This window comes from Cicer arietinum, chromosome 1, assembly GCF_000331145.2.
Source record: "Cicer arietinum cultivar CDC Frontier isolate Library 1 chromosome 1, Cicar.CDCFrontier_v2.0, whole genome shotgun sequence".
Classification (NCBI taxonomy): domain Eukaryota; kingdom Viridiplantae; phylum Streptophyta; class Magnoliopsida; order Fabales; family Fabaceae; genus Cicer; species Cicer arietinum.
Genome location: NC_021160.2, coordinates 3,553,422 through 3,567,132, shown reverse-complemented (window position 1 = coordinate 3,567,132; position 13,711 = coordinate 3,553,422). Strand labels below are relative to the sequence as shown.

The window sequence follows — 13,711 nt, the reverse complement described above, 5'->3', positions numbered from 1 at the left end:
CTGACTAACGTTCTTCCTCTTCTTTTCTAAAATTTTCGAACCCAAAATCTTCATCTTCATCCATCGTAATACTCCAATAAGAAATAAAAAGATTAACATTTGAAAAAATTAGTTAAGAAGCTTACCAACTTTATATTGAACAATTTTTCTCTCCAAAACTCGGGCATAATCTAACTTTCACAATCACGAGCTCAATACTTTCAATCATATAATTTAATATCATTCTGTAAACCAGAAGTAAAATTTAACGGTATTGTGTAACGTTGATATGTGTTTCAAAGCTTATTAAACATCAATGAAATAAATAATTATGAACTCCAAGAGTTTTCGACTTTATCTAACGTCAATTTGAACACTCTAAATTTGGAAAATATAGGCAATTGAAGATGTATCGACATCGAAACAACTTATCAATCTTAGACTATTGACTTGGCTCCATGACGCATTTCTAACACTGAATTCATTTCCTGGCAAATTAATCGTCATTGCTATTGTATAAACCTCGTACCCTTGTTGCCTTCTCACAAGTCATAATAAGCACATTTATCTTCAATTGTCATTCGCCCCTTTCTACGAGACTAGACATGTTTCTTTATTTTTATGTTATTTTTGTCAAAACATAAGGGATTTTTATGTTATTTTTGTCAAAACATGAGGGTGAGAAAGAGAAGTAGTTTGAAGTAAAAAAAAGTGTTAAATGGTGCCAGAAAGAAACGCCACAAGTGAATATACAAATTAGTCTTTAAAATTATAGCGTTAATTGAATATATATTTTATCTACATTGATTTCATATCAAATGTCATATTTTCGAAGATAAATTTGTCATGCAATTTTATTATCTCATAAAATAAATTGTCTGTGCAGATTATAAATAAAACTATAGTTTGATCCCCCGGAGGTCGTTCTATGCAGCGGCCATAAGAGATACATTCTGGTGTAAAAATCACATTAGGCCCATAGTCTGTGCAGATTATACCACTGCACAAAGCCACAAAATATTAGTTATATATTGTGGAGGATTTTTAAATGCCATTGTACAATGCAAGGATCTAAGCCAATATTTTCTTGACAGCTGGAAAATTTAGTATATCAATGCTTTATATCTGTAAATTGTAACAACAAATGGGCTACAGCAGTACAGTATGATCTCTAGTTATGGTACTGCAGTACTGTTTTCCCTACTTCCAAACAGAGCAAAAAATTTCATAGACAACGTTGGAGTTTAGTTTCCTGTTCAATCGTGAACGAACTAAGTTCGACGTCCCCTTCTCTACTTCAAGCCAATGTAACTTTGTCATTTTGCAATCTTTTTTCATTTGTTTTTAGGAGCACAAGTTACAAAACTTGAACATAAACTCAAAGTTACCATTTGTATATCAGGTTAAAACCACATAGATTATACCATATGAACTTTGATTTAAGTTAATGCACAATAAAATTAGAATAGAACAAGACATAAAAAATAAATAGTGGTTTTTCTTCTTTAGTCGAGAACCAATAACAACAGAATGAAACGGGACCATTATCTTCATAATAATGATAACAAATGCGACAACAAAAAACAACAAAAAAGAAGTGGTTAACTTTATTTGACACCAAAAGGTAAAGGGCTTGAAATACAATCAAAATAACAAAATATAACAATAGAATTTCAATATTCCAACAAGAATGGTTCTACTGACTCCACATACCAGATAGATCAAACACTAAAAACGAACTTGGATGTAAAAACCAGTTATGAGCATATCACAAGCCCCAAAAGGCTAGTTGCTTGTTATTTTTATTTTTGTTCATTTTTTTCCCCACCTAACACAAAAACTCAAAACATAAAAAGAAACAAAAACATAACAATAACCTTATTAAAATGAAATATAAAAAACAACTAAAATAAAAGCACTAGATAATAAATAAAACCCCTTTCAGATAGAATTGCCATGCGAAAGAAGAACCATCATCATCATCATCATTCAGAACGATTTGCAAACCTCTCAACATTGCTATCATTCAAATTAATCCCAACCATAGCTTCACCCAATCCACAACTAACCTCAGCCAAAACCTCAGGATCACTGTAATGAGTAACAGCTTGAACAATCGCCCTCGCACGTTTAGCAGGGTCCCCACTTTTGAAAACACCAGAACCAACAAAAACACCATCACAACCAAGCTGCATCATCAAAGCCGCATCAGCAGGCGTAGCAACACCACCGGCGGCAAAATGAACAACCGGAAGCCTCCCAAGTTGCTTAGTCTGCATAACAAGATCATACGGAGCAGCAATTTTCTTAGCGAAAGTGAAAACCTCATCATCATCCATGTTGCGAAGAACCCTAATATCACCCATGACCGACCTGACGTGTCTAACGGCTTCGATGATGTTACCGGTACCGGCTTCACCTTTGGTACGAATCATGGCGGCGCCTTCGCGTATACGGCGGAGAGCTTCGCCGAGGTTACGACAACCGCAAACGAAAGGGATGCGGAAGTTGTGTTTGTTGATGTGATTGTCTTCATCGGCTAGGGTTAGGACTTCACTTTCGTCGACGTAATCGATTCCGAGATGTTCGAGGATCTGAGCTTCGACGAAGTGACCGATACGGGCTTTGGCCATGACAGGGATAGTAACGGCCTGTTTGATTTCTTTGATGAGTTGTGGGTCGCTCATACGGGCTACACCGCCTTGGGCACGGATGTCGGCTGGGACACGTTCGAGGGCCATGACAGCACATGCTCCTGCTTCTTCAGCGATACGTGCCTGTTCTGCGTTGACGACGTCCATTATGACACCTCCTCGAAGCATTTGTGCGAGGCCCACTTTGACGGAAAAGGGGGATTTCTTTGTTTCGGTGATTGCGCCGTTGCCGTAGACTGTTACGACTCCAGATCCTTCCATTGGTGTTGATAGTAATAGTAATGATTGGAATTGAAATGTTAGAAAGGTTTTTGTTTGTGAAGAGGGGATGAATGAAGGAAGGAAGCAAAGGATTGTATTGTGCGGTGCGTAAAGGGAGATGCAATGAGAGGGTTAAGTAGTGCTCCTATCTCTCAATCCATCCCTGCCTTCACTCACTCGAGTCATATCTAGCCACGCATTACTCTTCTTTCTCATTATTAAATATCTATTTTTGTGATAGATATCAAAATAATCTTTTTTATTATTATTATTATTTAACAAATAAAATATAATTTAATTTACATTCATTATCAATACAAAAATATCACATATACATTCAGTTTCATCTTAAATACTACTTATAGAAATATTTTATAAATTATTGCAACAAAATGACATAATAATAGTAGTAAAATATGAGGTTAAATTTATTTTATATTGTTTTTTATTTAACTTTTTTTATTATATCTTGAAATTTATATATTAAAATATTCTATTTTTTATAAGAGATTGTATGCGACTATTTAAAATGATTTTTTTTTTCTTCACATTATGGGATGCACCAACTATTCACATTTTAAAATAAACTACGCTATTATATATAACAATTCTTTACTATAATAATTATTTACTAGTTTACCTCTTATTGTTATAGAAGAGTTATTTAAATGATATAGTATTTTATTTTAGCACATTTATTAGATAAAAAGAGAGTATTTTAGTATATAAATTTCAACATAATATATCATAGAGAATTTTGAATAGAAAGATAATATAAAATTAAAATATTCAAAATATAATTAAGTGTATGATACATTTTTTTATCAATATAAAGTATTTTTTCATATATATCCTATTTCTAAAAAACAATTAAAATAGGCTACTTCGAATTTAGGTAATATTTTATATGTTTTGGCTTTCCAACGTCTTGTGGAGAAAAAAAAATTGGAGGTAGTAGTTGATGCTATCTTGGAATGCAACCTTCTGCATACATATTTTTTTTTTGTTATTTTTGTGTATTAATTGATAAAATAAATAGTAAATAATTAATAATATTATTTAATAATAATATAAATTAATTAAAAATAGTAAAAAAATTATTTTAAAAATATTATAGAGATTTAGTAGGTAACACTCCAAAATATCTATACTCCAAAATATACTCCTGATCTTTGTTTCTCACATAAAGAAAAAAGTATTATTACTACTATTTTTTATTTACGAGAACTACTGTTGCTTTTCATTCTATTTTATATTATTGAATTACAAATAATTATACATTGCAGTCTCTTAATATAATCCTTCCGATTATTTTATTGCTATATATCTTTTTTTTCAAAAAAACAAAATTGGAGTATATCATGAACAAAGAAAAACACATGCCATGATATTTTAACAACTCCTTTTATTTTGCAACTTAATCACATAAATTTTTTTATAAAAAAAAAAATAAACAAAAAAATAGTATAATGGGTTAATTTCTCAAATTTGTTAGGAATAAACTACTACAATTTTCAACTTCCTATTATAGTCTTCCCCAAAATGCTCCACGGAAGTTACAACTCGAAAGCTCTACCTAAAATTTAGGTTACGTTGGCTTGGCCATATCCTCCTTGTACTTGTGCCCTCCGGTTGTGTTAATGAGATCGATCATTTCTCTTTGGAGATCTCGTAAAATATTCATTAATTATAAGTGTGACATTTATTATAAAAAAGTTGAATAAACAAAAACATTTAATTAATTTAAATGACAATAATGATCAATTTATAACTATCTCCATTGAAATTTGTGTTAAAAAATATAACAAATATGAGAGTAACTACGAATCAAATGCACCAATATTTTTGACACTTAATATTCATTTAAGACTTTAAAATTGTATCTATTAATCATCACTCTTATAATCAACATTTAACTTATTAGTAGACTTAGTCAACTAAACTTATATTTGACAATTTAAATTCAGTATCTCGATATTACAAAATTAAACTTGTAATATTGATAGATTATACAATAGACTAAAATTAGAGTATTGATATTTATATCGTGGTTGCTTTTCAATAGAGCTTTTGAAAATTTGGAGAAAAAAATACACATAAATGTCAAAATACATCTATACAAACAAACTACTATATCACTTAACATATCATCTTACCACATTTAATAAAGTTACTTTATTCATTGAACAATTTGATACATATGATTTAATATAAATAAATTTTTGCTAATAATAAATTTAGAGTTTTAAATTATTTGAAACTCACAATTTCTAATTTAGCGAATTGAATTTGAGAAATTGGATTTAGAATTTCAAAATACATTACATACATTAACAATAATAAAAATTTACTTACAACTAAATGGGTCTTATAAGATATATATCATAGTTTGGAAAGTAACATGAGATAAAGATGTTAAGATTCAATGCTCATAAAAAAATATATAATTCAATTATGGTAGTATTTATTTTTTTCTTTCAGTTTATAGTCTTTAAATTCTTAATGAGAGCGATTGTGTTCTTATAAACAAACTTTACAAATGTCCAATAACATGGAAATTTTTATTGGAAATCATAACATGGAATTTTTTTATTGGAAATCATAACATGGAATATTTTTTTTTCGGAAATCACGACATGGAAATTTTTATGATATAATATTATATTCAAAAAACATACTGACATATATAGAATTTATTAATAATATTTTACAACATAAAATTTGTTTATGATATTTGTAAAAAAGATAAAATTTGTTTATTATTTGTACAAGATAAAATTTGTTTAAGATATTTGTAAAAAAAATATATTGTTTATGATATCACTTGGGAACATAATTGATAAGAAGTGTGTACATATATTTTTTATCAACGTAAAAAATTTATATATTTATTCTTCAATAAATGCTATTATTATTAATTAGTTTATGTTTCTTTGCAAAATAAAAAATTAATTTAACTGTAAAATTTGATATTTTAACTTTTTACTAGCAATAAAAAAATAACAAAATATGTATATTCATTTATTTATTTATTTTTAACAATTTTAGTGTATTTAGCTTGTTAATCGAATTAATCTTTCTTGTTTTGTTGCTGGCTGTATACCTCCATATCTTGTACCACCATTTTATTTTATTTTGTCTTAAATAGCGTATATCTTTCCTTGTTTATAAGCCCAAGTGGCATATTGTAAGCCAACAAAAAAAGGGGAAAATAGTTATTATTTATACATATTCATAAATAGTTATTATCTATATTTTAAGCCAAATTTGATATAACTTTTTTCTTTTAATTTTGCCGTTCATTTAAAATAATTTATTTATATTTTTACTTTTCTTTAATCAAATAATTTAATTCAGTTAGATGATTATATAATTTTTTTAAACTTTTATTTATTATTAACAAATTGTAATTTTGAGTATTTACAACTTGGAACTTATAAGATCCAGAACATCACCACATCATAACTTTGTCATTTCACACAAAAATTTTACAGTGAAGTCTCATTATAATTCCTCGCAAAAATACGAAACCTATTAATCCATAAAAAAGTAAAAATAAAAATAAAATAAAAACTCAATTTTTGTTCTCTTACGAAATTAAATCGAAGCGCATTAGTTTATTTATTAAATTTTTTCCTGATTTTTCTTTTTTTCCATTGTTGACATGTGACGGTGTTAAGATAGAGAACTTCACTTTTATTTCGTTGACCATGTGTAATTGAGAATATTATGTATACGTGTGTGGAGAGGTATCTATAATCTTATAACGATAATGTGTTTCAATATTTTAATGTAAGATGTTAAAAGTTTGTATTTTTTTTATAGACTAATTTGGGTGGTTTATATTTTTATAGTTTGTAATTTTTAAATCAAAATCACTTTTAGTTTTGAGTTTCATATCTAACTTTTGATTTTGAATTAATTTTCAGTTTTTATTTTTTAATCTAATGTTTTTTATTGATACACAAAAATAGTTAATAATGATAAAAAAAGGTCTTACTCAACAAGCAATGTTGATATTGTTAGCCATGTATATTTTCTTAGGTGATCTAAGATTGAACACGAGATTTCAACTTCATATGTGTCGGTTTACTGGTGGTATTTGTCATTTCATCTTTAAAAAAATCTATATAAGTAATTAAATAATTTAGTCTTTTTTTAAAATTATTTTTTTAAAAACATATAAACTTATAAGTTAGTAATAATAATATTTAAAAATAGTGGTCGTCAAATATAGTAATATTTAATGGTTGAAATGGTGATTAACAACTAGTGGTAATTGTGGTGGCAAGTGCGGCCATAATGGTGGCTGGTTGGCAGAGCAGAGACCGAGACCAACAAGGCTAGAGTGATGATTGGTGATGGTCAATGATGGTCGAAGGCGGTAGTTGGTACGATGGTTGACGGTGGTCGAGGTAGTGATTAGAGTAGTGGTTGGGGTGGAGGCTACCTATCATTGATAGCACCATGTTAGAATCAAAACCAAGTCCTACATAACTAATCTGGTTGATGAATTGTGGAACACCGCACAAGAGTTTAAGAATGAGGTTCTTAACTCAAACACAAGAAACTAACGTAACTATTAATTTATTAATATTTGCTTATAAAACATAATTAAAACCAAAATAAAAATACTATTTGTGTGATTTTGAATTTTGAGAAAAACGGTTAAAAAAAATCAATTCAACCTACCTTACACAAATGTGAAATTTCAGGTTAGAATCTAAAATAAAACATCAAATCTAACAATATTGACATTTATCTTGAATTAAAGTTTAAGAACTCATTCAACCTAATTTTATCATTTTATATGTGAATAGTATAACTTTCAAAATTAACTTTAAAAAATAAAAATTCAAAACCACCTCAAACATATCTTTAGGGCGTGTTTTGGAGTTTAGGATGTGGAGGGAGATGAAAACTTTAAAAAAACTAAGGATGAAGTGAAAATAATAGAGAATTTTAAGGGTTTACTTTTCTTTATAATTCAAAATCTCTTAATTTATGAGAACTCAAAAGTTGCATTAGAGTATAATTTTGATAAAATTTTCAAATTCAATCTATGTTTGTTATAATACTTTTAATACTAAAAATATATTAATTATATCTGATAAAAAATATATATTAATCAAAAATATTCATTTATTATTTAAATAAAATATCTCAAAAAAATAAAAACAAAACTGTTTTTCTACTTTTTTTTTTCTATTATCCTTTTTCAAAACTCTTAAACATATGAGTCTTAGATTCAGTAAATTTTGTGAGACACGAGAACAAAATGTGACTCCAAATTTAATTAAGGCTTAATTGCAATTTTAATACTTTTATTTTTACTTATTTGTAAAATTGGTCTTCCTATTTTAAAAGTTAACAACTTTGGTCTATCTCTTTGATTTTTTAATTAAAAAATGATGACATGAGATATTTTAAATAATGTGATATATGATACATGATGTAAAATGATTAACATCTATGAAATTAGAATAAAACGCCAAAAAAACTTAATTTTGAACTTCAGAATTTTTTTGTATTTTTAATTTAATTAATGACATATAAATAATTAATGCATTTATATGGTTCTATATCATAAAGTTGTATATCACGCTATTTAAAATATGTTAAATTGTTATTTTTTAGTTTAAAAATATAAGAAAATGATTAAAATTGTCGACTTTTAAAATATGAAAATTAATTTTGTAAATTATTAATAATAGAAAGACCAAAATTGTAGTTAAATATTTAATTAACATATGAAGCTGTAATAAAAAAATGTAAAATAAAAGGGGAAACTATAAAAAATATTCCACATAGGAAAAATCACAAAAATGAAATGGGAGAGGTAGCAATTTTCAAGAGGCTTTGAGTATAGCCTGAGAGGATGTGATAAAAGAAATAAAAGGGGCCTCTCATTTCCAATCTCATTTAATTGGTTTCCTTCCCCACAGGAATATATTAAAATTAATTAAAATATTTTCGAGGAGAATTCGTATTCAACATGTCCACTCCTCAGCCTCTCAACTTGCTAATTACTTTGCGTCATGATGAAACCATAATAATCATTTTTTTATATAAAAAAAAAATAGTAAGAATCATTAATCAATTTTATTTTCTTGCGCATGTGGTTTGGCCGCATGATGACAAAATCAACTTATTAGATTCTCGAGTCTCTTTCGCCAAATCTATGCTTGTTTTCTTTGACTCCATTTGTACCAACTCTCCCTTTCCATTCACTTGTAGAGTATTTAAAAATCCTGAAATCAATGAGTCATCTTACTCAATACTCATATTATATCACGGAGCATTTGAGGTGTATTATTTTAACACATAAAAGTATGACACTTTTTCAATCAAAAATAATATGATATGATATTTAATATCGTATAAAATAAAATATAATATGAATAAGTGTTGTTGTGGAATTCGAAGAGAGTGAGAGAGAAAACAGTTATCTAAGAAACATAATTTAAATAAATATATAACGTTAATGTCAAATATTATGACGATAGAACGTTTCTCTATATTAAGCTATACCAAATTTTATATTGAACTTGCAACTGTTTTCTCACAAGTTGTTAAACTTTGTTAGTGGGGAATCGGACCGAATTTATTATTAATTTTAGAATATTATATTCTCAATATCAAAATACTTTTTTGACATAGATAATTTAAAAATTAGTTGAAAAATACTAAATCAATACCAAAACATCAACATCTAATTTAACAATATAAGTCACTAACAAAATAACAATAAGTGATAATTTAATCTTTCCCCCAATTAATTTGCACATAGTTCTGTTGATATTTACAAACTTCGTATAAAACCACTTAAAAGTATAATAAAATACTAATTGCATAATAATAGAATAAAATATTATCAAAAATATGTTTTTATGTTGAGAGGGAGATTAAAATTAAAATATAAAAATAAAATGAATAACCATATAATACAAAAAATAAATAAATATTTTGTAGGTATCAATATTATCATATTTGCCACAACTTGAAAAATGGGAAATTATATATATTTTTTTAACTACTCAATATATTTTACGTTGAAATTTATATATCAAAATGACATTTTTTTTTTAATCTTTAGAAGGTCGCATCTTCATCCTGCGACCACCGTTTTTTTTTTTTCTGCAGTAGGCCGCATCATCAGGATGCGACCATCTATAATCTTCTACAACATAATAATTAAAATAAAAATAAAAATAGATGGTCGCATATCATAAATGTAATCTCTTACTGCAGAAAAAAATAGTAGTAGGATAGGAATGCGACCTTTTGAAGTTCAAAAAATATAGAATTTTAATGTATGATATATTTGTTAGTTTTATTTTTATTTTTAAAAATGAATATATATATGTATATATATAAACCGAAATATAGGTGATAAATCGAAACCACAATGCACTTAGTCAAATCAGCGTTTCTTACAAAAAATTGGTGTGGGTATCCATGAGGTCAAGCTTCATTGTCATGCCTACATTGCACCTGCATTAGTCTCTCTCATTTTCAAATCACATGCAATTTCACCTTATGCTCCTTAATCAACAAGAGAGATATGTAGACATTGTTTTGTTGCCTTATTTTCTCTTTTTTATTTTTCGTGCTTTCTATATTTGCTTTGGGTTTAGGTGTATGCAACGTGGCTTTCATGTGGATCTAAGATTTTTTATATGTTTTATGAGTATGGGTGTTTTTTACAATTTGCAACGAGGGTATCAAATAATGTTACTCAATGATCACTTTCATTTGAAGGAGATTGGAGATTAAGTACCTTTCTCATATAAATTATCTGATTTTTAGTATGCAACTTGTGAGTTAGGGTTGAATCTTTACCAAAACAATTTTTCTATCGATATCCATTTATTATTGATTTTATTGTCCTGTTACAACATTTTAAATATGAAACATTATAATATAGGAAAGAGGTTGAATTGTGTATCTTTACAAACATACATAAGAAGAGTTTTTTTTTTTGAGCATGTATATTTGTCTTTATCATTAAAGTTAAGACATAAAATATTTCAAACTTATACATAGAGTTTTTTATTATGTTATCTTTGAATCATTGAAGGATTTAGACTTGTCACTTGTTTGGATTCTATTACATTTAACTCGAATGAGTTACTTTAACACTTTAATATTTTTTCAATGTTTGAGATTAAAAAAGTCATTGGTGGGTTCTGAAGATCTAGAGTAACCTTAAAATCGACATTAATAGATTCTATTATGGATTGGATCAAGATCTATCCATTATGGACTTCACCCATAAGTTCACCAATGCATGGAAATCCACTAAGAGCACATGTCTTTCATGTTTGGCTAGCCATAACCTTATGATTAAGATCATACGATAATTTGTTGATCACGATAGAAATACACAGTTGCCTAACATAATTGACACACAATATCCTAAATCAGTTTACCATAAAAAGGGTTGTCGACCCTCAGGAGAAAAGAAAAACACAATGTTCATTCAAATCACACAGCTCTATCTTACATTAATTTGAGTATCTGAATGCTTGTAGATACTGCTCCTATCGAGGAGCTCTCACTGTCATTTTATGTCGCATCAAAGACACTCTGACTTCTACACGAGATGCACCTCGTATCAGATTCTATGTTTTCTTAAAGACCTATAGACATACACAAGGAGATGTATTTTGGTTGGATGGGATAGTGGAGAGCCAATGGGTTTGTTGATAGTTGATGGGTGGATATGGAGATGGAGCTTTTGAGATAAGAGACTCAAAGACAAAATACCATATTAGACATTTCAAAAATAAATTATGTATTACAAAATTTAACTTTCAAAACACCATAAATCAAAAAAATTAAATGCATAATTTTATGCTTAAAAAATTAATTTTCATTTAGTAAATATAAATTTTGAAATCCTGGTAAAAAGGACATTAAAGGTCCATTAACTTTGTAAAAACATTTATTATTTTTATTTTTAAAATGTGTATTAATTTTATTCGTTAATAAAGAGGTAAGATATCTCTTATTAAGTCATTACTCAATTGACAAATGTCGATATTGTAAGGTTGAATATATTGTTTCGGGTTCAAACTCAAGACGTCGCAGGAATTTATTTATCATCTCATCTATACAAAAAAAAATGTAATATATGAATGTATGGATCAAATTGCTAGAAAGTGAACAATTTCAGGATCTGATTGTGTATATTGATTCCGATTTTTACAAGTTAAAACATATAAACTTAGAGGACTAGTTATATACTCTAACGAGTTTGGTATAAGGTCACCACCCATCAGGGGACCTATACCACCATTCAATAATGCACCACCACCCATCAGGAGACCTACACCACCACTCATGAATGCACCACCATCTCCACTCATTAGAACACCGCCTCCCATCATAGTACTAGCTTCTAGACCACCAACCAACATAGTGTCATTTCTTAAGTCTAGCTCAAGTACAAATGAATCAAATTTAATGTATTTCATTATGAATCCAAATATATGACCTCCAAACCCAGGGTAGTGAACATATGAGTGAACATTTAAAAAATGAAAAAGTTGAAAAATAAAATATTTTAAATCACTCGTTACTTATATAATCTTTATTTTGGAATAATTTAGATGATGTATTTGACCATTATCTGGATGATGTTATGATATATTTTGGATGAAGTTATTGACACTGATGACTTATTAATTGAAACTTATTTAAAGTTAAACGAAATTCGTTAATGAATTTTTGACATTTAGTTTATTTTGAAAAAGAATATATGATGAGTTAATTTGTTTGTAATTGTAATCATTTGAGGATCTATTTGCTTATAGGTTATAAATTTCATATACCAAATTGAATACTTTATATTTTTCCAACAACAATGTTACATTCGTACACTTAAAGTAATGTCTCCCGTAACAATGATTCAAAATATAAACATGATTGCAAAAATATACTTTAATATTTTAACTCCATTCTCTAATGACCTAACTTTGTCCACCAATCTTACCTTCCACACCTTTTCACTTATATAGTCCTTAGCTAATGAGACTAGTTTGTCCATCATTCTTGTTTTCCACACATCGTCGGCTCTTTTGTCTTTAATTAAGGATTTTTTTATACCAAATTGTCATCATTGCCTAACAATTTTGCTTTACACACATTTTGGTATGTTTCACATTAAGCATATCTAGTTCCATAGCCTCTTTAATCCATATAAAGAAGTTGTAGTTGTATATAACATTTTTTAAAAATAATAGAGAAATTGCATAAAAAGTATGAAAAAAATTATCTTGCAAAGTTCTTTTTAGTTGTAGCAATTCTAACGAAATTATACTCATATTTTTTCTTCATTTATTTATATTAACATAAGATAAAAACAGAAATAAATTCATTAAAAATAATAATAATTAATAATATTATAAAATTAATTATATATAATTAGTAAAAAATATGAAAAATTATAGAAACTAAGTTACAATTGTCGGTTATATATAGATAATATTTTAAATTATGATCGAGTAATCAATATAGTCCATTTATGTTGTACAATTTATTTATAACGTCTATTGTATTTCTAATGTAAGTAAATGTATATTTCTTCTTCTTCTCTACAAAAACAAAATTTGAATGTATCATGAACCAAAGAAAAGAACATGCCCAAAACATTGGACGTGCTACAATGTTTAAACAAGTCTATATATATGTTAATTTACATTTCAATAAAATAAAATTGCCTACAAAACATAAAGGAGTTATTAATTTATTTGCAATATCACATAGAATAATAAATGGTTAACAAGTGAATAGCCTACAAAATAGGAGGGAGT

General features: G+C 27.6%; 1 protein-coding gene across 1 annotated transcript; it reads right to left on the bottom strand.

Annotated features, from left to right (window-relative positions):
• Positions 1-1,568: 1,568 nt before the first annotated feature.
• Positions 1,569-3,095, bottom strand: LOC101489656 (pyridoxal 5'-phosphate synthase subunit PDX1.3). Its single transcript, XM_004485884.4, has one exon. It carries the CDS (start codon positions 2,892-2,894, stop codon positions 1,965-1,967), a length of 930 nt encoding a protein of 309 aa, XP_004485941.1. The 5' UTR covers positions 2,895-3,095; the 3' UTR covers positions 1,569-1,964.
• Positions 3,096-13,711: the final 10,616 nt, after the last annotated feature.

Bases quoted from the DNA above. Each gene is read 5' to 3' on its own strand.
- LOC101489656 (XM_004485884.4), bottom strand. From the start codon at position 2,894: ATGGAAGGATCTGGAGTCGTAACAGTCTACGGCAACGGCGCAATCACC.